The sequence below is a fragment of the Hoplias malabaricus genome, chromosome Y, assembly GCF_029633855.1.
Source record: "Hoplias malabaricus isolate fHopMal1 chromosome Y, fHopMal1.hap1, whole genome shotgun sequence".
Taxonomy (NCBI): Eukaryota; Metazoa; Chordata; class Actinopteri; order Characiformes; family Erythrinidae; genus Hoplias; species Hoplias malabaricus.
In genome coordinates, this window is record NC_089820.1 from 13,703,435 (window position 1) to 13,726,252 (window position 22,818).

The 22,818-nt window shown below is 36.2% G+C and overlaps 1 protein-coding gene across 2 annotated transcripts; it reads left to right on the top strand.

The window, feature by feature from the left end:
• The first annotated feature begins 1,238 nt into the window (after positions 1 to 1,238).
• LOC136679281 (cytoskeleton-associated protein 2-like) lies at positions 1,239 to 22,307 on the top strand. 2 transcript variants are annotated; one of them, XM_066657721.1, is made up of 9 exons: positions 1,239 to 1,357; positions 6,450 to 6,516; positions 6,656 to 6,719; positions 6,806 to 7,857; positions 8,092 to 8,290; positions 15,290 to 15,445; positions 20,087 to 20,144; positions 20,231 to 20,390; positions 21,362 to 22,307. In XM_066657721.1, the coding sequence occupies exons 3-9, from the start codon at positions 6,702 to 6,704 to the stop codon at positions 21,663 to 21,665; spliced, it is 1,947 nt and encodes a 648-aa protein (XP_066513818.1). In that variant the 5' UTR covers positions 1,239 to 1,357; positions 6,450 to 6,516; positions 6,656 to 6,701; the 3' UTR covers positions 21,666 to 22,307. The 2 variants fall into 2 exon arrangements, with proteins under 2 accessions (XP_066513818.1, XP_066513817.1); XM_066657720.1 differs by lacking the exon at positions 1,239 to 1,357 and adding an exon at positions 1,516 to 1,674.
• The last annotated feature ends 511 nt before the right edge of the window (positions 22,308 to 22,818 follow it).

Genomic DNA, 22,818 nt, shown 5'->3' on the forward strand with positions numbered 1-22,818 from the left:
TGCAAATGCCTAGCCACACCTTAGCAACAACTTGGAATACTATAGAAGCAGCCTTGTGACACCATATTTATTATACATTTTTACTTGGAATTGTTATATCGTCATGTCAGACTGACATTTCTTCTTCGATGACAAGTCACCACCTGAAGCTCAGTCCAAGCAAGACTGAGCTGCTTTTCATACCTGGAACAGCCGACCCTCACGAAGATCTTGCTATCTCATTTGAGAACTCCTCAATTGTTCCATCTGAAGATACAAGGAGTCTTATGACCAGCTATTGTTTGCAACCCAGATCGCAAACCTGTCATGCAGATTCCTACTTTACAGCATCTGGTGGATCCGACCCTTTTTTTTCAGGAGGCTGCCCAGGTGCTTGTCCAGTCTCTAGTAATTTCAAGGCTTGACTATCCGTAAAGTCACATGGAGGACTAGCATTAAGACTCTTCTCAGTCTTGGCGCCCAGATGGTGGAACGAACTTCCGCTGGCTGTCCGAACAGCAGACTCAAAAGACTGAAGACTCTTGCGGTCTTCAAACGCAGACTGAAGACCCATCTCTTTCCCACCCACTAACCTAACCTAAACTAACCTATTTGTGCTAGATAGGATACACACTCTGTCTGAACATAAGCACTTTTGTGAGTCACTCTGGATAAGAGTGTCTGCTAAATGCTATCAACTTTTTCTTCAGGTCATAATGGGAAACCAGTACAGTGCAGGTGCATGCTTCCGTAAACTTAAGTCTTACAGTCGTTACAGAGTCTTGCTTGTTTACTGTAATGTCTGCAGTACATTAATGATAAATCCATTATACCAGCTCATGCACATACCATACAACAAGGGGGTAGCAAAAAGTGATGTGCGAATCGATACTAAAATATCGATACAACCGATACCAGATTATGTTCTTAAATTGATTCATTAATCAAAATATTGATACTTTTGATACTTCAGTCATTTGGGGTAATGACACCATGACGTCATTGACGGGCAGCCCATTTTTATCATAAAAAACGAAGAAAAAAAATTGGGAAATAAATTAATGAAAAATATAAATAGTTATAGAAATAAATGCATAAATAATAAAATTAATACATAAAAGCATTAATAAAAATAAACAACAAAAAATTATTTAAAATTTTAAAAAATAAATTAGAAGAGACAGAGAAAGTAAATTAAATACACATGCAGGTAAACAGACATTTTAAATTTATGTACGATTTTATTTATTGTTTTCTTAAATTTATTTTATATTTATTATCATTATTAGGGGAAAAAAGGAGGGGTTAGGGAGTTATTTATTTAGTTAATTATTTATTATTTTGGCAGGTTTGTCCTCCATATTATTCCCACCTGGAGGTAAGGTCCTCCATATTATTCTCCCGTTGTTACTCTTAATGTGAAGTCAGGAACAGAGGAAGATTACCGTTATTTTCAAATCTTTGAACAGACCAATGAGAGCGAAAGGGGTGTTACCCCGCGACATTCAACTGAAGCGTGCTGTTGCGGCGCTGTTGTGGCAGTTTCGAGCAGGAGACTGAAAAAAAACAAAACAGGGTTTCGCTTTTTTAAATTCTAATTAGCGAAAAAGATAAGAAGAGATATACCTAAGGTGCACTTTAAGAAGGTAATGGGAACATTAAGTGATGAAGACGCGGCCAAATTCTCCAGAACAGGTAGCTAATGTTTCTGCTTAGTTATTTGAAAAGCTGTCGTTTGCCTGCGCTTCATTTCAAAACAAAAAACTGGCAACACATTCAGCATTTCTAATGGAGATCGTCTTTCTTGAGTAACCCTCTTTAAAATGTGTCAGTATATGTTGGAGTCATTACCAATTTAACGTCCTTTTAGTAAGTTAAATGTATCGGTAAGGAATCTAATATTGTGTAATTTTCACTTGTACGAAATAGACTGATTGACTAACTTAAAGAAACATTAGCTACGTCTGTTGTTATAGCTCTATATTTCGACGTTTAGGATAAGACCCACTAATGTTACTTTACTCTGAATAAGTTGACGTGAAGTCACGCCAGAAACGCAACTCCTGTTTATGTTTATAAGTATGTCCTACGTCACCTGAATAATATCAGTATGTCATCTGCAGAATACATACTGGAATCAAGCTATCCGCACTTTGGAAACTGACGGTCAAGCCATCCGCGCTTCAAATCCGAATGCACGTATAGGCGCGTCATTACGGTTTTTCATTGCGGAGAACACCACGTCCGCTTTGGGACAGATAGAGAGTCTGAAACCCGCGTTTGAGCAGCGATGTCTCTGTTACTAAATAAATGCACGCAGTGCTAAAATGGACTAAATGGGCTAAAATTAACAAGCCATTGGGAATATATTTCGTTTTAAATCACTTTAAAGAGGCAAAACACGCTTTGATTTTATTATTTCATACATTTACGTATTTTTTTTTTTACTTTTCTATAAACACTTAACTGGCTTTGAATAGTAATCCTGGTGGACATGTATAAATACAGATTACATTTTACTGTCATTAAACAGAGGTAGCTCACTGTATAATATTCTCATGGATTTATACTGTATACCTACCAATATGGATTTCTCAAAAACTACCCATAATGCCTAAACCATTCCACTGTCATTAAACAGAGGGGCCCCTTGGCTATAAGCTTTATGATTTTGGCAAAATTTCACTGTGTACTTTTCTCATAAAATCATACTGAATATTTACCAATATGGATTTCTCAAAAATTACCCATAATGCCTAAACCATTCCACTGTCATTAAACACAGGGGCCCCTTGGCTATAAGCTGTATGATTTTGGCAAAATTTCACTATACTTTTCTCATAAACTCATACTGAATACATTCCAATATGGATTTCTCAAAAATTACCCATAATGCCTAAACCATCCCACTGTCATTAAACAGAGGGGCCCCTTGGCTATAAGCTGTATGATTTTGGTAGAATTTCACTGTGTACTTTTTTCATAAACTCATACTGAATATTTACCAATATGGATTTCTCAAAAATTACCCATAATGCCTAAACCATTCCACTGTCATTAAACACAGGGGCCTCTTGGCTATCAGCTGTATGATTTTGGTAGAATTTCACTGTGTACTTTTCTCATAAACTCATACTGAATATTTACCAATATGGATTTCTCAAAAATTACCCATAATGCCTAAACCATTCCACTGTCATTAAACACAGGGGCCTCTTGGCTATCAGCTGTATGATTTTGGTAGAATTTCACTGTGTACTTTTCTCATAAACACATACTGAATATTACCAATATGGATTTCTCAAAAATTACCCATAATGCCTAAACCATCCCACTGTCATTAAACACAAGGGCCTCTTGGCTATCAGCTGTATGATTTTGGTAGAATTTCACTGTGTACTTTTCTCATAAACACATACTGAATATTACCAATATGGATTTCTCAAAAATTACCCATAATGCCTAAACCATTCTACTCTTATTAAACAGAGTGACCTCTTGGCTATCAGCTGTATGATTTTTACAGAATTTCACTGTATATGCTTTGCATAGATAAGAAAGATATTTTCTGAAGGCCATGGGAAAGGACCTTGTGCATTTTCATATCATATGGCAAAAGCATTTGAGTTACAGTTGTTTTTCTGTGATGCTTGGAAGGCAGACTGCACAGCTGTTTTTAAACAGAATCTGGAAATACACAGTAATTCAAGTTCTTCATAATTTTGATAATTATTAACGTTCAAGTTGTTAGGATGTTGGAGTTGGGGGGCTTAGAGGTGGTTCGGTATATGTTGGAAACTAACCCTAGCTCTCTATGTTTTTGAACATAACCTACATGACAACCAATCAAATGAGAGCATCCATCCGCTACAGAGCAACCCAGAGTACAGCATGCCATGCTTATGTAACTGCAGGGAAGAGACCACTGATGCAACAGCAGAATATATAGTGCCTTGCGAAAGTATTTGGCCCCCTTGAACTTTTCAAAATTTTGCCACAACAAGTGGGACACAATCGGGAATAAAATAAAATATCAAATAAAAAACTGAAAAGTGGGGCATGCAATATTATTCGGCCCTCTTAATAATATTGCATATTTTATTTTATTCCCGAAAAAAAAATACGTAAATGTATGAAATAATCAAAGCGTGTTTTGCCTCTCTAAAGAGATTTAAAACGAAATATATTCCTAATGGCTTGTTCATTTTAGCCCATTTAGTCCATTTTAGCATTGCGTGCATTTATTTAGTAACAGAGACATCGCTGCTCAAACGCGGGTTTCAGACTCTCTATCTGTCCCAAAGCGGATGTGGTGTTCTCCGCAATGAAAAACCGTAATGACGCGCCTATACGTGCATTCGGATTTGAAGCGCGGATGGCTTGACCGTCAGTTTCCAAAGTGCGGATAGCTTGACTCCAGTGAATACATTGCACTGTTCCACCCTCACAATCTAAATTATTCACAAGTTTTACTTACTGCTGATGCATTTCCGAGCAAAAATATTCATATGATCATTAGTCGGAGTTTGATATTGTGTCATTGAGAACAGGCGTTCTGGTAATTGAGTCATCTACGTTTGCAGTTATAAACTGGTAATAGCATTCTTCCCTCCCAGCGCTAGTCTTTAGTAGCTGTGTTTTGCGACATTAATATTATCATCATTTCCTTATAATTTTGTTCAGAATTCCATGAGATGATCAATTTGTCAGGGTTGATGTTGCCGACGTATTTCCTGCGTATATTATGACACCCACTAATATAAAACAGATTCACTTTTTCTAAGTGAGAATTGCAGTGGGCGATGCATTTCCTAGTATTTGGACACAATGCACTAATAATTCCGCTTAGATTTTTCTTACACTTTACTCATTGTAATATAATTGAACTGGACCTGCAGTGTTTTAAAGTGGAGACAGTGTGACATAGTCAGGGTTTAATATCGGGTATTATATGTGACATTCACACAAATGCATATTATTTGATTACAGTTACAAAGCTTTGTCTTTAGTTTTGTTTGTATTTTGTATTATAAAGGGAAATGTTGATTTTCAGCAATACCACAAACAAATAAATAAATGAATAAATAAAAGGAAATCATGGAAACAGTTATGGAAGGAAAGAAGAAAACAATACAAACTTTTGCTGCGAATGTGTACATTACCCTATCAGTGTTTGTGATCTGCCCAAGTCTGATAATGTGGGATAAAATAAGTCCTTTTTGGTTTTGTGCGCCACCATACCTAGATGGCAAGAACTTCAGTAGTGCCCTGCCTCATCTAAATTTTTTCAATCACAGTGGTGGTCCTGACTTGATGTGAGAGCACAAAGACAAAGATGACTGCGGCAAAACAAACACAAAGAGCATGGAGAAACAGGAGTAAACCAGTGTTTCTTTTGCTTGCATCTCACAGCTGGGCTCACTGTCATTTGGAGAAAATAGTGGCTCATTCTCAGGAACAGGTTCTGAAACCGGTTGGTCTGAAAAGAGCTGTATATTCAGGGGCAGAATTGTGCTATTTACTTTGATTCTTGTGGTATTTTGATCACAGCATGTTTTATTAAGGCCCTGTCCATACACAGATATTCGTCTCCCTGTTTTTGAAAATATCCCCGCCAAGACGAATGTGAAAATGGTTGCGTTTTAATGCCAGTCTGGTAGAGGGCAATAGTAGCACTTAAAGAAAGGCATCAAAACACCACGAGTTATAAGAGAATCGCACAATACTGCCTATGTAGTGCACGATGCAAGTCATGAAATTACTGGATCTATATCTTAGTAGTGCATTATATTTTATTAATACAACATAATTTATATTTCTTTATATCTAATTAACTTCTAAACTAAAATGTAAATTACATAATTCATAAAACTACAGTGTTTATATTCAGATATTATTGTAGTTTATGAATTATGTAATTTACTACATATATATTGAGCTATTTGTATTTCAGGAAGGCACGTTGTATGACACCATAGTTTAAGTCATAAACATGATGCCACATTGAAGACCTCAGTTTTCAGTAACCTAAAAAGATGCTGGGAGGCCAAAGCACAGTCCAAAAAAAAATATATATATATATATATGAAAGAGTAAGAGAAAACTTCAGTAGTGCCATGCCTCATCTGAACTGGTGGACCTGACTTGATGTGAGAGCGCAAAAATGAGGATGAATGGAGCAAAACAAACACAAAGCACATGGAGTTTATATATGGTTTATGGTATATGGTTTATATATATATATATATATATATATATATATATATATATATATATATATATATATATATATATATATATATATATATATATAATGACCAGTTAATAATAACATTAAATAACATTAAAGGAATTTGTTTTTGGATGTAACTTTACCTAATATGCATAAGCACACCCTAAATATTCAGCATATTGCCTGGTTATAGCTTATGTATTCTCTTTGTGTTATTGAATAATTTTTCATCTTACAGAGTTACGCAAGCAGAAACTTGCGGAGTACTTGGCGGCAAAAGGCAGATTAAAACCACCCAATCCAAAGTATGTCCTTGGTCACATTTTTGAGAACAAATATTTTCATGTTTTAAAGCTGTATTTGCCACATCTGAATGGAGGAGTGTCTGGCAAGGGATTTATTTATTTATTTTATTTTATTTTTTTTTTTAAATCATTCTTTAAGGCCTTATCTCAAGGACAGTGCAGTTCTGAAGAGGATTCCAGGAGCTATGCAGAAGTCTCAAACTGTAAGCTTTTAGACTGCTGCTTAAATTGGTTTGGTTTATGGAGAGGTAGCATCTGCTAATATTTGTGGCATTTCTTATTTTCTCAGTCTGGTCAAGGAAAAGAGAACAGTACCCACAGTGCTAAAGAAGTTAAAAAAGGCATGAAGATGGGATATACCCTGACTGAGAAAAATATAAACATCACCAGCAATGAGTTGAGAACCAAAGCTCATTCTGCCACCCACCAACAAACTACATTTAAACCCACTGTCTCTCAAACAGTCCCTCAACAGTGCAGAACACACTTTAAAGGAACAGTGCCTATTAAAGAGAAACAAATAAAACCATTTGTTCAAACAAACATCTGGACTCACAGACAGTCTAAGATTGTTAAGGTTGATCAAAAGTCTATGTTAGCACATGCAAGAACTTCCTGTGGGACCTCTTCTTTCAGTGCACAAGTATGCACTACAAAGTGTAGGAAGCAGATTGTTGTTGAAAAGGATAATTGTTCTGAAGAAAATATTACCAAATCTCAGAACAAATTTCTCACAGTAAAAGAAAAACTGCAGACAATGGATTCAAAAAGGACTGAGGCAAAAACTATAACAAATTCCCAGAAAAGACCTACACAGATGTTCACAACAAAGACTGGTATTGCAAGACCCAGGATAACTCATGGTCTTAGTAAAGCGGACAGTGGTGTCCCTAAAACACACAAATCTCTGGTGAGGAGTTCACAGACAGAAAAGCACAGGTCAGAAGCACCTCAATATACGTTGTCTCAGGTAAATGTGCCAGGCAACAAAAATCAGCAGACCACTACTCACAGAACAGCTCTTGTCACAGCGAAGCAAAAATTGCCTCTTTTAAATAATGTTTCTAAAAGAGTGAATGCCCCAAAAACAAAAGCAACAGCATGCAATAACCACCATTTTTCACAGAATCGGTGTCCCACAGTTAAAGTGCCCCCTAACATTACTGTTCTAAAAGCTTCGGTGCCTCAGTGTCTTCCACAACAGTCCAAGAGCTCTGTCCAAGCCAAAGGGACAGTGCAGTTTAAGACTCCTAAATCAGGGTGCAACCCAGGGACTCAGGGTGTTAGGACTGTACCTCTGGATGGAAAGACGAATCCGACTGCTGCTCAGGAAGAAAGACTGTAAGTTAATATTTTTTTAATGGAACTGAGCTTGCTTTAAGTTTAAAATTTCTTTTAATTTGCTTAAATTGCTTCTTGCTAATTTGCTGTGGTATTTGTGTAGTTTAATTGTAATTTATTACTGCAATCAATTTATTTTTGGAATGTATCCTCAAAAATGGTAACAAATGTTGTACTGGCAGTGATAACACTGGATATTATTTAAGGACATAAATCATAATAATGCATCCACAGGCGTAAACTACAGGAGTGGCGAGAAGCAAGGGGAATAACATATAAGCGTCCTCCAATGCCAATTAAACCAGTGCGAAGGAAGACTACTACTGCTGTTTCTCAAAATTACTGGACTGCTATAGAACAGGAAGATGAGGTCCATGGCTTTGTGTGTGCCGTGGACCAGTCACTAAATGACTGTGTTAAACTTCTTCAGCAGGTAACACTACACTCTTCCTGGGACATTTCATAAAGAACAGTTATTTGATTTTGTTCAGTTGACATTATGTAAATGTGTTTATTGGATGGGAAATTAATAGATTATTAGGAGATTATTTCACTAATAAATTCAAAACAATATTGTTTTGAATTGATAAGCCTGATCTTATCAAGATGGGCTGAGGTGAAGTGCAAATATGTCCTATGGTCTGACATGTCAAAATTTACATTACTATGGCAATACAGCTGCAAGAATGAACATTTGCAGGGTTTTTACTCTGAAATGCGGTTGTCATTTTACACAAGATAACATTACACAATAAAATGGCACCGGCAAGTAGAATTGACATTATACAGCTGTTCATATACAAACCTACAGACGTCTTTTGTGTCTGTGGTGTGGTTTTGTCTGATTATTTATATATATATATATATATATATATATATATATATATATGTGTTAACCTAATTGTACAAACTGGATACCTTATAGTGTGTCTCCAAATTGGTACTTTCTACTCTGCTTTGTACACCAGTCCAGTGCAGTTGATATCTCCGCTGATACGCAGTTAAACACACCGATCAAGTGTTGCTGTTATCTCTGCTCTATTCAGGCTCATTCTGTATTGTTTTGTGTTATGTTTGCTCTGTTCATGTCTTTCACTCCCATACCCCATAGCTTGGTGAATAGCTGGATATCTAGCTCATTTACTAATGGCTCCTAAGTTTTAACTCACAAGGCTCTTTGACTCAGAGGGGAGGCGTGACTATGGTTGCCTTGTGATTAGCCACTTTTAGGGCTGCCTATTCTACATCGGGAGGAGAGCAGTACTGTTCAATTTTTAAGGAGAAATTTATCATATTTCTGTTTTGTGTTTTTTATTTAAACTTTGCTGAACATGTCACATAACGTAATAAGTAAGAAATCTCAGTTTCAATATTTGGAATGTTGTCTTTTAATGATTTCAGCTACGTCTAAGATTGTGGAGAAACGCAGTCCTAAACTCTTTTAAGACTTTTTAAAGTCTTTTAAAGAGGAACATTGTGTTTGAGGGAAAATATCGACAGTAAAGTTTTATTCAGTGTTTGAGTTAGCACAGAAACTCATTTGTAGCTTGAGTTTAGTTTTTTAGCACTTTCCACCTTAAGTAATCTAAAACAGCAAATGAAGTAAATATTAACCACCTATGGAGCAACAATAGAGCAGGCCTCATTTTGGTTTGTGCTTTTCAAGATTTGGAGTAAGATATAGGTTTTTTTGCTCCTAGTTCCCACTAGTGTAGTTCATTTTTATAGCATTGTATTGAAATCAGTAGTAAGGTGGAAGGAGGAAGGGTGGTCTCCTGCCCTCCTCCAAAAATTAAATAGTGCAGTTCCTGCAGTGCCGAGTCCAGAGTAGCAGCAAGAGAGGCTCCGTTCTCTCTGTTAGAACTTTGTGAAGCATCACAAAAAATCTGAACATGCAATTTAAAGCTAAACATATTACATAGTGTTCCTTTAGGCAATGGCTGTCCACAAATAAATAGACATAACCATACTGCAAGAATGTAGCCTTTATACAGCCCTTAAAGGGCGTAGTGCAGAAAAGAGCAAGGTAATAGGCATATATACAAAATTAAAATACATTGTGTTTATAGGCTACATATTAACTTACATTATATGTACCTTGCACATACTTTATTGGACTGTTTTAAAATGCACATAGTATTAATAAGACATGAATTTCAAGATGGTGAGAATTTTTTTAAAGGGTGCGGTGTGACTGGACTTTTAGTTACAATAGCAATAAGAGTGTAAGGTGCAAATGGAGCTTGTATTGGTTGATGAGGTCTGAGTGATTAAACAGTAGTATTATGTATTACAAAAACACGTAATTGATACTGTAAAGATAAAGGTTTGTTAGTTTTATTTAATTGTGAACCACAAGCGAAGCATATCAAATACACAAACCCCAAGCCTGCTACCATCTCGGCTCATGAACACAAACAGCCAATCACATGTGGTGCTCTGTTGTCTTTTGCACAGCATGTAGCAGTTAGTGAGCTACAAAATATAAATCATTGAGAAAATAGTTTTCAGGCAAATCCATAGCTTCTTGTCCTTAAACAGCAGCCTAGACAAATTCCAGTCTGGGTTACAGTCTAATCACAGCACTGAGACTGCTCTAATTAAGGTAATTAATGACATTTGCTTAAATATGGAGGCTGGAAAAGTATCTCTTCTATTACTTCTTGACCTCAGTGCTGCCTTTAATACCACTGACCATAAGATTCTTATGTCATAAGAGTCTTATATAGACTCGTATACTGGGTTGGACTCTCAAGAACAGCCCTAAAGTGGTTCGTTTCATACCTGTAAAGCAGGAACTATGTAGAAATAGAAAATAATATTTCGGAGAACATGCCAGTGACCTCTGGTTTCCCCTAGAGTTCTATTCTTGGTCCACTTTTATTTAATTAATACATGCTACATACAATACATCACAGCTATGCAGATGATACTCAGATTTACATGGCCCTGTCCCCAAATGACCCTGGTCCAGTTGACTCATTATGCAAGTGCCTTGAGCATCACTAACTGGATGGGACACAACTTTCTGCAGTTGAATAAAGATAAAACAGAGATTATTCTCTGTGGAAACAGCAATGAAAGACACTGATTGGCTGCGTATCTCGACTCGAAAGAACTGGCTTGGTGTTTTAATGTACTCAGATCTTCATTTTGGTAGTCATGTTAAAGTGGATACTCGATCAGCATTTGATCATCTTAAGAACATCAGTAAGATTAGAGATTTTCTGACAAACCAGACCTGGAGAAACTTATCCATGCCTTAATTTCTAGCAGGATTGATTACTGTAATGGTCTCTTAACTGGACTTCCAAAAAAGACCATTAAACAGATTCAGCTGATTCAAAATACAGCTGCCAGAGTTCTCACTAGGAGCAAAAGAAGAGATCACATCACCCCCATCCTCAAATCTTTACACTGGATACCAGTCTGTTATAGAATAGACTTTAAGGTGTTATTACTGGTCTATAAATGTCTTAATGGTGTAGGACCAGCATATTTATCAGATCTGCTGCAGAGATCTCTGATCTTTAAGAACTAGTCAGTTAGTCCTGCCTCAGGTGAAAACTAAACATTGAGAAGCAGCATTTAACTACTATGCTGCTCTTACATGGAACCAGCTGACTGAGGATATTAGAAGAGCTCTTTAGACACTTAAATCAAGACTTAAAACATTCCTGTTTGAGCAGACTTACGGCTCAATTTAAAATACTCTGCACTTTTTATTCTGTAATGGCACTTTAGTTATTTTCTTTTATTCATCATTTTAAATTGTTTGAATCATTTTTATCATGTTTTCTTTTACTTTTTATATATTTCTTTTTACTGCACTATTTTAATTGTTTTAATGGACTTTTATGATTTTTACTCATGCTTTTAATTAAAATTTTTTTGTAAAGCACTTTGAAATGCTCTTGTATGAAAGGTGCTCTATAAATAAACTTGCCTTGCCTTGAAATTACATGGTGGGAATTAGGCAGTGCTGTGTCATTAAACTGTTTCTATCTGACCAAGTTGAGCACAGTGGGGGAATTCGGGAACTCAGTTTGAGCACCCAGAGTGCTAACTAGCTTCTTATAAAAACAGTTACATAAATACATAATATATTTGTTACATAAACAAATGATTTCTCATCAAACTTATTAAACATATCAGTTTATTAATAGCTAGGAAGAAAGAAATGGTAACAAAACAGTTCTGCTTGTTTAGGAAAAAGTAAAAATTTTAGTCTCTGGAGATGAGCTGGAGCACAGATATTTCCTTTTGTATTTGAGTAATTTGCATACTCTGCATTATTTTCTGATGTGATTTAATATTTTAAATGAGGGTAATAATTATGATAATGATTATATTAAAAACATTTTAGATTGAGATCATTATCGATATCAATCAGTATATTATTTTGTTCATATCACTCAGGCCTAATCGAAGATGTGCTATGTTTTGGCTGTTGACACCTTGACTTTGTGATGGACTATGGACAAATACTCTGCTACTTGGTGTTCAGCAGCCTGGTGGTCTGAGGCAAGAAGCTGTCTCAGACGTGGCTGGTTTTGGACTTAATTTTCTTTAATATATTTTTTTTTGTTACCCCCTGCTACTGGGCAGCTGTGAGAACAGAAATGGCTTTGATGGGAGACGTCCTTTGTAATATTTCTGTTGTTCATCAGACAGCAGCTGGTGAGCAGTGCAGTTCTGGTACCAATTGGTGATGTTGCCTGTCAGAATGCTCTTCACAGTGCAAGTGTAAAATGTTCTCAGATGCTGGGATTCAGCATATGTCATTATTGTCTAGGTGAAATAGTGCAGTGTGCAGAATCAGGGCTATAGCGTCATTAGTGTCCTCCATCTATTCTGCCTGCATGTGAATTGCAGTGAGACTGGCTTGGTGTGTTAATGGACACAGATCTTCATTTTGGTAGTCATGTTAAAGTGGATACTAGATCAGCATTTTACCATCTTAACAACATCAGTAAGATTAGAGATTTTCTGACTAAACCAGACCTGGAGAAACTTATCCATGCCTTTATTTCTAGCAGGATTGATTACTGTAATGGTCTCTTAACTGGACTTCCAAAAAGACCATTAAACAGATTCAGCTGATTCAAAATACAGCTGCCAGAGTTCTCACTAGGAGCAAAAGAAGAGATCACATCACCCCCATCCTCAAATCCTTACACTGGATACCAGTCTGTTATAGAATAGACTTTAAGGTGTTATTACTGGTCTATAAATGTCTTAATGGTGTAGGACCAGCATATTTATCAGATCTGCTGCAGAGATCTCTGATCTTTAAGAACTAGTCAGTTAGTCCTGCCTCAGGTGAAAACTAAACATTGAGAAGCAGCATTTAACTACTATGCTGCTCTTACATGGAACCAGCTGACTGAGGATATTAGAAGAGCTCTGACTTTAGACACTTAAATCAAGACTTAAAACATTCCTGTTTGAGCAGACTTACTGCTCAGTTTAAAATACTCTGCATTTTTTATTCATTTTAAATTTTTTTGAATAATTTTGATCATGTTTTCTTTTACTTTTTATATATTTCCTTTAACGCACTACTTTAATTGTTTTAATGGACCTTTATGATTTTTATTCATGCTTTTAATTTAACTTTTTTTTTGTAAAGCACTTTGAAATGCTCTTGTATGAAAGGTGCTCTATAAATAAACTTGCCTTGCCTTGAAATTACATGGTGGGAATTAGGCAGTGCTGTGTCATTAAACTGTTTCTATCTGACCAAGTTGAGCACAGTGGGGGAATTTGGGAACTCAGTTTGAGCACCCAGAGTGCTAACTAGCTTCTTATGAAAACAGTTACATAAATACATAATATAGTAGTTAAATAAATAAATGATTTCTCAGCAAACTTATTAAACATATCTGTTTATTAATAGCTAGTAAGGAAGAAATGGTAACAAAACAGTTCTGCTTGTTTAGAAAATTAAAATTTAGCATTTTTAGTCTCTGGAGATGAGTTGGAGCACAGATATTTCCTTTTGTGTTTGAGTAATTTGCATACTCTGCATTATTTTCTGATGTGATTGAATATTTTAAATGAGGGTAATAATTATGATAATGATTATATTAAAAACATTTTAGATTGAGATCATTATCGATATCAATCAATTTATTATTTTGTTCATATCACTCAGGCCTAGTCGAAGATGTGCTATGTTTTGGCTGTTGACATCTTGACTTTGTGATGGACTATGGACAAATACTCTGCTACTTGGTGTTCAGCAGCCTGGTGGTCTGAGGCAAGAAGCTGTCTCAGACGTGGCTGGTTCTGGACTTAATTTTCTTTAATATATTTTTTTTTGTTACCCCCTGCCACTGGGCAGCTGTGAGAACAGAAATGGCTTTGATGGGTGAAGTCCTTTGTAATATTTCTGTTGTTCATCAGACAGCAGCTGGTGAGCAGTGCAGTTCTGGTACCAATTGGTGATGTTGCCTGTCAGAATGCTCTTCACAGTGCAAGTGTAAAATGTTCTCAGGATGCTGGGATTCAGCATATGTCATTATTGTCTAGGTGAAATAGTGCAGTGTGCAGAATCAGGGCTATAGCGTCATTAGTGTCCTATTCTGCCTGCATGTGAATTGCAATGAGACTAGGGTGGTGGGTAATGAAGAGCAGATGAAGTCTCTAAACAAACTCTAAAAGCACTTGCTTATGATGTTGTTTAGGTGTCTCAGATATCTTTAGCATACTGTGTAGTCTTGTACTGGGCACAAATATCCAGTTACAGTTAATTGTGGTTAAGTGAACACCCCACTTGCATATTAATGAGTCCTTAAGAATTTGTCCTTCACTGTGATTGCTACTTGTTGCATTTCAACATCTTTTGTAAGTCCATAAGGTAAAATCTGCAGCATTTTTTATCATCAATAACTACAAATGTTTTACATTTACAGCATTTAGCAGAAGCTCTTATCCAGAGCGACACACAAAATGCTTAGTGCTCAGACAGAATGTTTATCCTAGCTAGTACAATAGGTTTGAGTCTAAACTCCCCCTGTGCCAGAACGCGGGCCAGTGCTGATACCTAGAAAGAACAAAAATGTAGTAAGTGCAATACATGGCACCTTGTCAGTGCTCGTACCTAGGAAGAAATGACTTAAGTGCAGTATAGGTACAATACATTTTTATTTTGTATTACCTGGTAGTTTTATTTTTAGACATTTTTTTCTTCGTCCTTCCAGAAAAAGAACAACATTTTGTGTGTAGGATTTTGAAGTGGGTATATATTTCTCTGAAGTATTTCTTGTGCTTTTACTATGTGCTATTTAGGTATATTCAGATGTGGATCTTTATGGTCTAGTTCCTTTATATGAATTGCATTGATGTTAAAGCTATCAGTTGCTTGTCTTTTGCCTTTTCATGTAATTTTCCCTAATATTTCTGCTTTGTTTTTTGTGTTACCTTACAGGGTTGTCCTGTAGCTCAGATAAGAGATGTTCTGTCTCGAGTGCCAATGGCTCAGAAATTTGCTAAATACTGGATCTGCCAAGTCAGGCTAATGGAGAGAGAGGGAAATCTTGATGTTCTACCAACATTTGAAGAGGCCATTCGTGTGGTCAGAGAGGTACTCTTTTCTTTTTCTGTTCTCTTTCTTTGTTTCTTTATTTCTTTCTTCTTTCTCTGTCCTAAGTTGTTTTCACATGAACATCCAGACCAAGGTCTGTGTTTTGATACACTGTGTACATGTGGTCTGATAGGTTTTGATTTCAAACTGCAATTTAGTGAGCAGACTAATCAAAAATAACCTACGTCCTGTCATCATCACCTACATGGACTGCATTAACCAATCTTTAACTTTAATTGGTTTGCAGAGGGCAGTGCATCTGAAAGAACAGATTATTTTCTACTACTTATTTGTTAACTCATCATTTGCATTTTCTGTTCCACCTTAAACACACTAATTTAACTGGCTAATTAAGTCTTTAAGGACTTAGATCACTTATATGGACTGAGATCACCTCTTTTGCACATGGTCCATGGTCCCTAACACAGCCACTGTGAAGTTTCAGACCTAATTAAAAGTCCAAAGGTCTAGACCAGGGAAATGTGGGAAAGCACTCTTACATTCTCACATTCCTTCACACAAACAGATCTTTGTTGTGACTCTTTCTTTTTTTTTTCCCCACTTAATTTTGCTAGCACTGCTGGGAAATGGAACACTTGTGTTTACTTCTCCACTATTCCCTGCCCAATGCATGCTTGTATGCAATTTTAGCTAATTTGAAATGTTTAGGAAAACAGTTGTTACAGGAAGATTGAAAATCAATGTTTTTTAGTCCCCTTTTAACCCAAATATGCTCTTCATACTTGGTTTTGAAGGCTGAAAGTATCACTGCTCCCCAACTTTCTGCACTTCTTTCAGAAGTGGAGCAAAGTTTAGAGCAAAAAACAGGGAAAGACATGCTTAACAATGCCCTTTTTTCTACAAACATCCTATTAGTTTGTTTAGCATGAATTGCTTAAATAAAAAAAAATGCCCAATGCAAAGTTGAATAAATACAATCCCATTTACGCACATTTAATAGAAAGATTTAGCTGATTATTCAGTCAATTTAAATGTCCAATAAGTATGTTTCTAACTGGTAGCTTAAGATATATAATGTAGTCCCACTCATTGCTATGTTGTTTGTAGGGATGCATAAATACAAACATACCATTTCCCAAGCAGTATAAGTACAAGTATGTGTGTATTTTTGTACTTGCCGATACCGATACTTCGCATTAAGCAATATAACTTGCAATCAGGAGCATTGTGTAAATGTATAGTTATTAAATAAAACTGTATTTTTCATTTCTGGAACTGCCCCTCTTTTATTTATAATTTTCTCACATTATACCACCAGTAAGAATTTCCCTTTGGGATCAATAAAGTATCTATCTATAAATTAGTAACATTAGTAACAACAATCTCTTGATATGCATTTGCACAATGTTGTGCGTCTTTGAGAAGATTGGGAAGTTCTGCACATAGGAGTGTTGTATTGGCAGTTTTACTTTAAAAGCAGCAGCATGATCTATGGCATCAGATCTAATACAAATTCACGAGTGGAGAATATAAATTCATTTGAAGAAAAAACAAGTCGGGCAACGAACAGTGCTCTCGCAAATCGGAAAACATTTCCCAGGATGAAAATACACTTTGTGTAAAGAAAACCCCTCCTTGTTCGAGGACAGTCAAACAGTGCAGCATACTCACTGCTCTCTGGTTCTCCCTGCAGACGGTTTTGCTTGGGTTGCCATCACAGATTTTTCTTTTCATGCATTTAACCTGAACTGAGCGCTTGCTGAATTGTAGTGACAGGTGGCATAAGCTCACTCGCTCGTAACTCAGATCTCGGCTTGCATCTTAAAGTGTAAGTTGATTCACTCATCAGTCAAGGTTTCACTGTAATTCCAGATCGCTGACATTTTGAGTTGTCTGCTCATTAGCGCGGCACTAGACACAAGGTATCGGATGTTGGTATCAGAGCCTCGTTTGTGATTACGAGTAAAAAAAAACAAATGAACACGGTATTGAGCAACTATCGTGCAGTATCGGGATTCATGCATCTCTATTTGTTTGAGATACCCATTGCAAAAAGAAAAATAAATCTCCACACACCCAGGTATTCACTAAGGTTTTTAATTGGTTTAATAGCTGAAAGTCCAGGCTTTGTGAAGCATACCTCAGACAAATTAAATTGTTTGAATTGATGAAAAATATTTAAGTAGAATAAGTTGAATAAAAAAAATTAAAATGCTGAAAAATACTTTTTACTTCAAAGACTTGTGGAAACCATGCGTTCTAGAATCACACAGTCAAGGAAAGAATTTTTGGAATTTCTAAAACAAACTGCACAAGTTAAAATGTAAGCCTGCTGTTACAAATGAGCGTTTAACAAGCTGTTACAGTGTATATATTTTGCAGCAGTGGCTCACTTGCTTCAGAATTTTATTAAGTGTCGTAAAGTTACAGGTAAAAATCTGTGTACACATGGATTCTAGGTGTATGCATTATACATTATTTAGAGACTAATACCAGTAACAAGACAATTCTAACAGAATTTTTTAACTCTTCATTGTCCAATTTCAGTGGTGGCTGAAACCACCATGGAGATACCCCTTGATAGAATCTGAGGTCTAAAGATCAGGTGAAATCTGTATTTGCCCCTCATAAAACAACAGATAAACAAGACATTTATAGAGCTTGATATGGGAGACAGCTCTGTCCCTATCCAGAAGTACTTATAGAAAACACAGCATGCTTATTTGTGCATGAGTTGAAGAGGTCTACAGGGCATGAAGTTTCAGGTCTAGCAACACCACTAACAGCTGGAGAAGTGCAAAAGCCATTGGCCATGCTCCCCTTGAATACCTCTTTCCTCTTAGTGAGTGAAGTGTCTGTCATCACTGATTTTCTCAAACACATCACTTCCAGAGGAGTCCTTGCACCATCTCCAAGATGTTACGCACTCCCCTTTCGCCTGTAAAGTGAGAGTGGTGAAAAGAGCACAAGTGTAGAGCATAGACTGAATGCTGAAATACTTTTTACTTGATAGTATTATTACTGTGAAATTACAGCTTTTAAATCATTGTGTTGCTTCACTGACCAGTAATAGGGAGAATATAGACTTTGTTGTTAGTACTCCAATCTCATTCCTGCAGGAACTACACTATGTATTTTTGGAGGAGTGTGTGTGAGAGAGTGAAATTAATATGTGATATTAAATAAATTAAAAATAGCTTTTTTTTTGGCAGGGGTAGCACTTGAAAACATGAATTCTACCAAAAATGAATGTTTTTTTACAACATGTAATTTCAGCATCATTATCATCCTATTGTTTGCATGCACAGCAGTTTTTAGGATGTACAGTAAACAATAAATCACACTAAAAGTTTTAAAACAATGTTATTTGCATCTTTTAATCTTGTTATTCTGCTTTGAATAAAACACAAAAAAATCATTACACCTTTTAATCTCACTATCCCTCACTTTCCTTTATATAAAACACAACAACTAGAGAGTTTACTTCCTTAATCTGTACCTGTTTTTTTTTTTTTTTTTTTTTTTTTTTTAATGAAATGACTTGTCTTGCTGCCTCAATCTTACAAACACATGGCCAGTATTTCCACTCATTTTACTGTCTCTTGCCATGGAGATATTAAGAAGGGCACTGGCATTTAAGGTCGGGTAAAACCTAGCATTATCTCAGTTTGCTTGGTAATTTCATGGCTGAAGGAGCATGGGTCTGTCTAAAATATTGTGTACTGGCAACCCGGTGGGTTTGGACTGTAATGTTATTGGACAGCAGGTAGGATCTCAAGCCAAAACTCCAGTAGAGCTCTGCACCAGAATTGGACAGTTCTCAAAGAGATATCAGCACTGATCTCAGGGATGCCGGTTCTTTAACTTAGCTGGCTTCTTAATCTGTGATAACACACCCTGGACATTAAATATATTACAGGTTGCTCCTTTAAATGTAGAATGAATGTAAAATTCCTATGTCCAAAATTATAGCAGCCTCTGGGTACAATTTGATTCCAGTCAGCCACAAGGGCACTAGTCATGTTCTGATGTTTAGGTCTGTAACAATAATTACATTACAACTTACTGAAAAATATATGGACATTTCCACAATATATTTTGTTGATTCATATACATTACATAAGAATGAACGTCACAAATTTTTAGCCACATTTTCGTCACTATGTTTAGAAGTGATTTGCAATCAAGACTCCCAGTTCAACTTTCAATTAATCGCATTTGCACATGGACATTGGAATGTTCAAAACACATGCCTAAACGTTTGCCACAGTAGGAAGCACACAGTAATGTCCTGAATGTTTAGGGATGTTAGTATTGACTACATTGTTAAATGTGTACTGGAGCAGTTACTTTGGTAATTGAGTAACCAAAAAACGCTCTTTTCTAAAATAAACATTAAATACTGTGGATTATTAACATTTCTCCAATGAGTTAGTTTTATTGATTTGATTTAAACAAAACATCAAAAACCAGTGAAGTAATGTCTTAAGTAAGTAGGTCATGTTCTCACATAACGTTAACAATGTGTGCCAGTAATCTAAAGAAAAGTCTGAATATTTTGGATGTAAATTCTATTTAAATTGGTATAATAGGTAAAACATGAAGGTATAACTATTTCAACTATATTGCTGTTCATCTACCTTAGAACAGTGTGACTAATAACATTGTTACCTTTCACAGCCTTTGGAAGAACTGCGCTCTGTGGTGTTTGAGATTCTCAAAAAGAAAGAAGTAAAAGGTATGAAGGAAAATCAATGCTCCTTGCCAAATTATATATATATATTATTATATATATTATATATATATTTTTTTATTTTTCCCTAGAGTTATGTTCCAAACAGACACAGGAGGTGAAGGAAGTAGACAGTGAGAAAGAAGGAAAACGCCACTCTGATATCCATACACCAAAACCTGTTGGTGCACTGATCCGTGGGGCAAAAGGGGACTCCTCTGTAATAAAATACAAGATCACGGCTACTCCGAAGTATGTTTTTCCATTTTAATCATCTGATTAATTCCCATAACCATTCCTGTGTAGGAGTTACCAACCATTATTTTGTTACTTGTAGAAAGAGTGGTTATGTTTGCATGTATAGAATGTATGTAGAAAGAGTGGGTATGTTTTCACTGGTTCAGTTGAATACATTTTGACTGAATTGAAACACTGTTAGTCAATAGGCCATGACATTAGAATGACCTCCTGGTTTCTACACAATGCCCATTTTGTTAGCTCCAATTATTTGGCTCCCTTGCACCCTTTTCTTCAAATATCCTGTTCAGCTGTGCTCTCTAGGACTCCTGGCTTCATGGTTGATACAGCACTTTCAGTCTCTAAGTGCTCCAAGTGATGAGGCCAACACCAAAACCCCATATTTTGTTATATTTTTAACAGTGTGTTAAACTCATATGGAAGCCCAAATAACATGAAATAAAGGCACACATTTTTTCATTAATATGCAAGTGGCTATCTCAATATTTCAAGATACTATCTCATTATTTGGAAATATATTAATATATAAGTCAATATATTGAGGTAGTATTAAAATATATTGACTTAGTAACTCAAATCAATGAGATAGTGTCTCAATATATTGACCTAGTATCTCAAAATGTTGAGATAGCAACTTACACATTAAAGACAAAAACAATTGGTGCATTTTTGTAATTGTTATTTTATTTGGTTGAAAGAGGCTTCCATAAATGAAATAATGCACTAAAATGAGCAAAAAGTACCATATGATATTAATTCTGTGCAGAGACGTGTTAACTTATCATTTAGAAAATTAACAAAACATGTAATCTGACCAGGGGTTTCTCCTTATTCGTATGCAACTGTAGTTGTTCAGAGCACATTTGAATTCGGTTATATTGTGAGTAATAAGGATTGTATTATACATTGACATTTTGTTGTGTGCGTGGTGCTTATTTAATCTAATATTTGTGATTTGTGTTCAGTGGAAAAAAGAGTCAGCAGCGGGAGAAATCAGGCAGAATCAATGGCAGTGAAATTCGTTTCTTTACTCCAGTGCGGCGCTCTCTACGAATTGAGAAGGCTGTTCCTCGATACCCAGCGGCCCTACAGGAGCACGACCCCTGTGTGACCTCTTTCCAAGATCTTTTGACAGATGTGGACAGCAAGACTGAAGACTTCTGTGCATCAGAGCTACAAAACTCGCCACTCTATGTGTACCGTGAGAATGAAGCCTTGAAAGACCATGTTCAGGTTGAACTGGTCTATGAGGAACAGACGTCTGATTAGATGTTGCACTGCTCTGGACACTTGTATCTGCATTCATTGTCCTTTTTATCCGCTGACCATATACATGCACTTTGTAATTCTAAAATTACAGAATGGTGTTCATCTTCTTCTCTGCTTAAATTGTTAGCCCCCTTTCATCTTGTATTTCAATGTGTATTTCAATGGGTTTTTAAACACTGTCCACACACTGTCCAATCTGTTGCTGCACAGTTTGTGTTGGTCATCCTCTGGTCCTTCATTGTCCATCATTGGTCACTGGACAGTGCACAAGATGTTAGCTGGATTTTTTTTGTTGGTTAACTATTCTCACTGTTACTATAGCAGCACTGCTGTTTCTGATCTACTCATGCCCTCACAATACGCAAAATAATCCATCAACACCACATTAGTGTCAGTGCAGCACTGAGAATGATTCACACTTTAAATCATCACCTTCGGGGTTCCTGACTATTAAACAGGATGAAAGTACTGTCTGTAATTGTAGAAGTACAACAGGCTCGTACATTGTTAGTGGACCTGAGAAAACGAACTGTATAGAAACAAAAAGGTGGTAGTAAAGTTATGGCTGATCAGTTGTTAATCCAATAGATGAACCGGAAATCAATTTTAACTGTTGTTATTTTAATATTGTCCTATATTTAAATACTCTGGTGTGTAGGATGGTGTACATTTTTAATTAAATTACATTTTTATGTTTATCGTAGTGTCATTATTGTGGTCTTCTTTAAAAAGTAAATCTGTAAAAATGTAATTTCTACAGTGTATTGCCTTTAAAACGTAATAAGGACTGATTACTTACAGGCATATCACAACAATCAGCAGCTGTTAAACATTGTTCTAACCATTTTCATTAAAATTACACAGTTGATTATACACTTCCTGGCCAAAAAAAGGTCTCACACTAATATTCCACTGAACAGCACAACCTTTATTTCTATCCAAAGTTGCATTAATTTTTCCCCAAGATGCCATATTGATGATGGGAGGTTTGGACCACTGCGCAATGTCTTCTCCAGAACATCCCAAAGATTCTCAATGGGGTTCAGATCTGGATTCTGTGGTGGCCAATACATGTGTAAAATGATGCCTCATGCTCCCTGAACCACTCTTTCACAATTTAAGCCCTATGAATCCTAGCATTGTCATCTTGGAA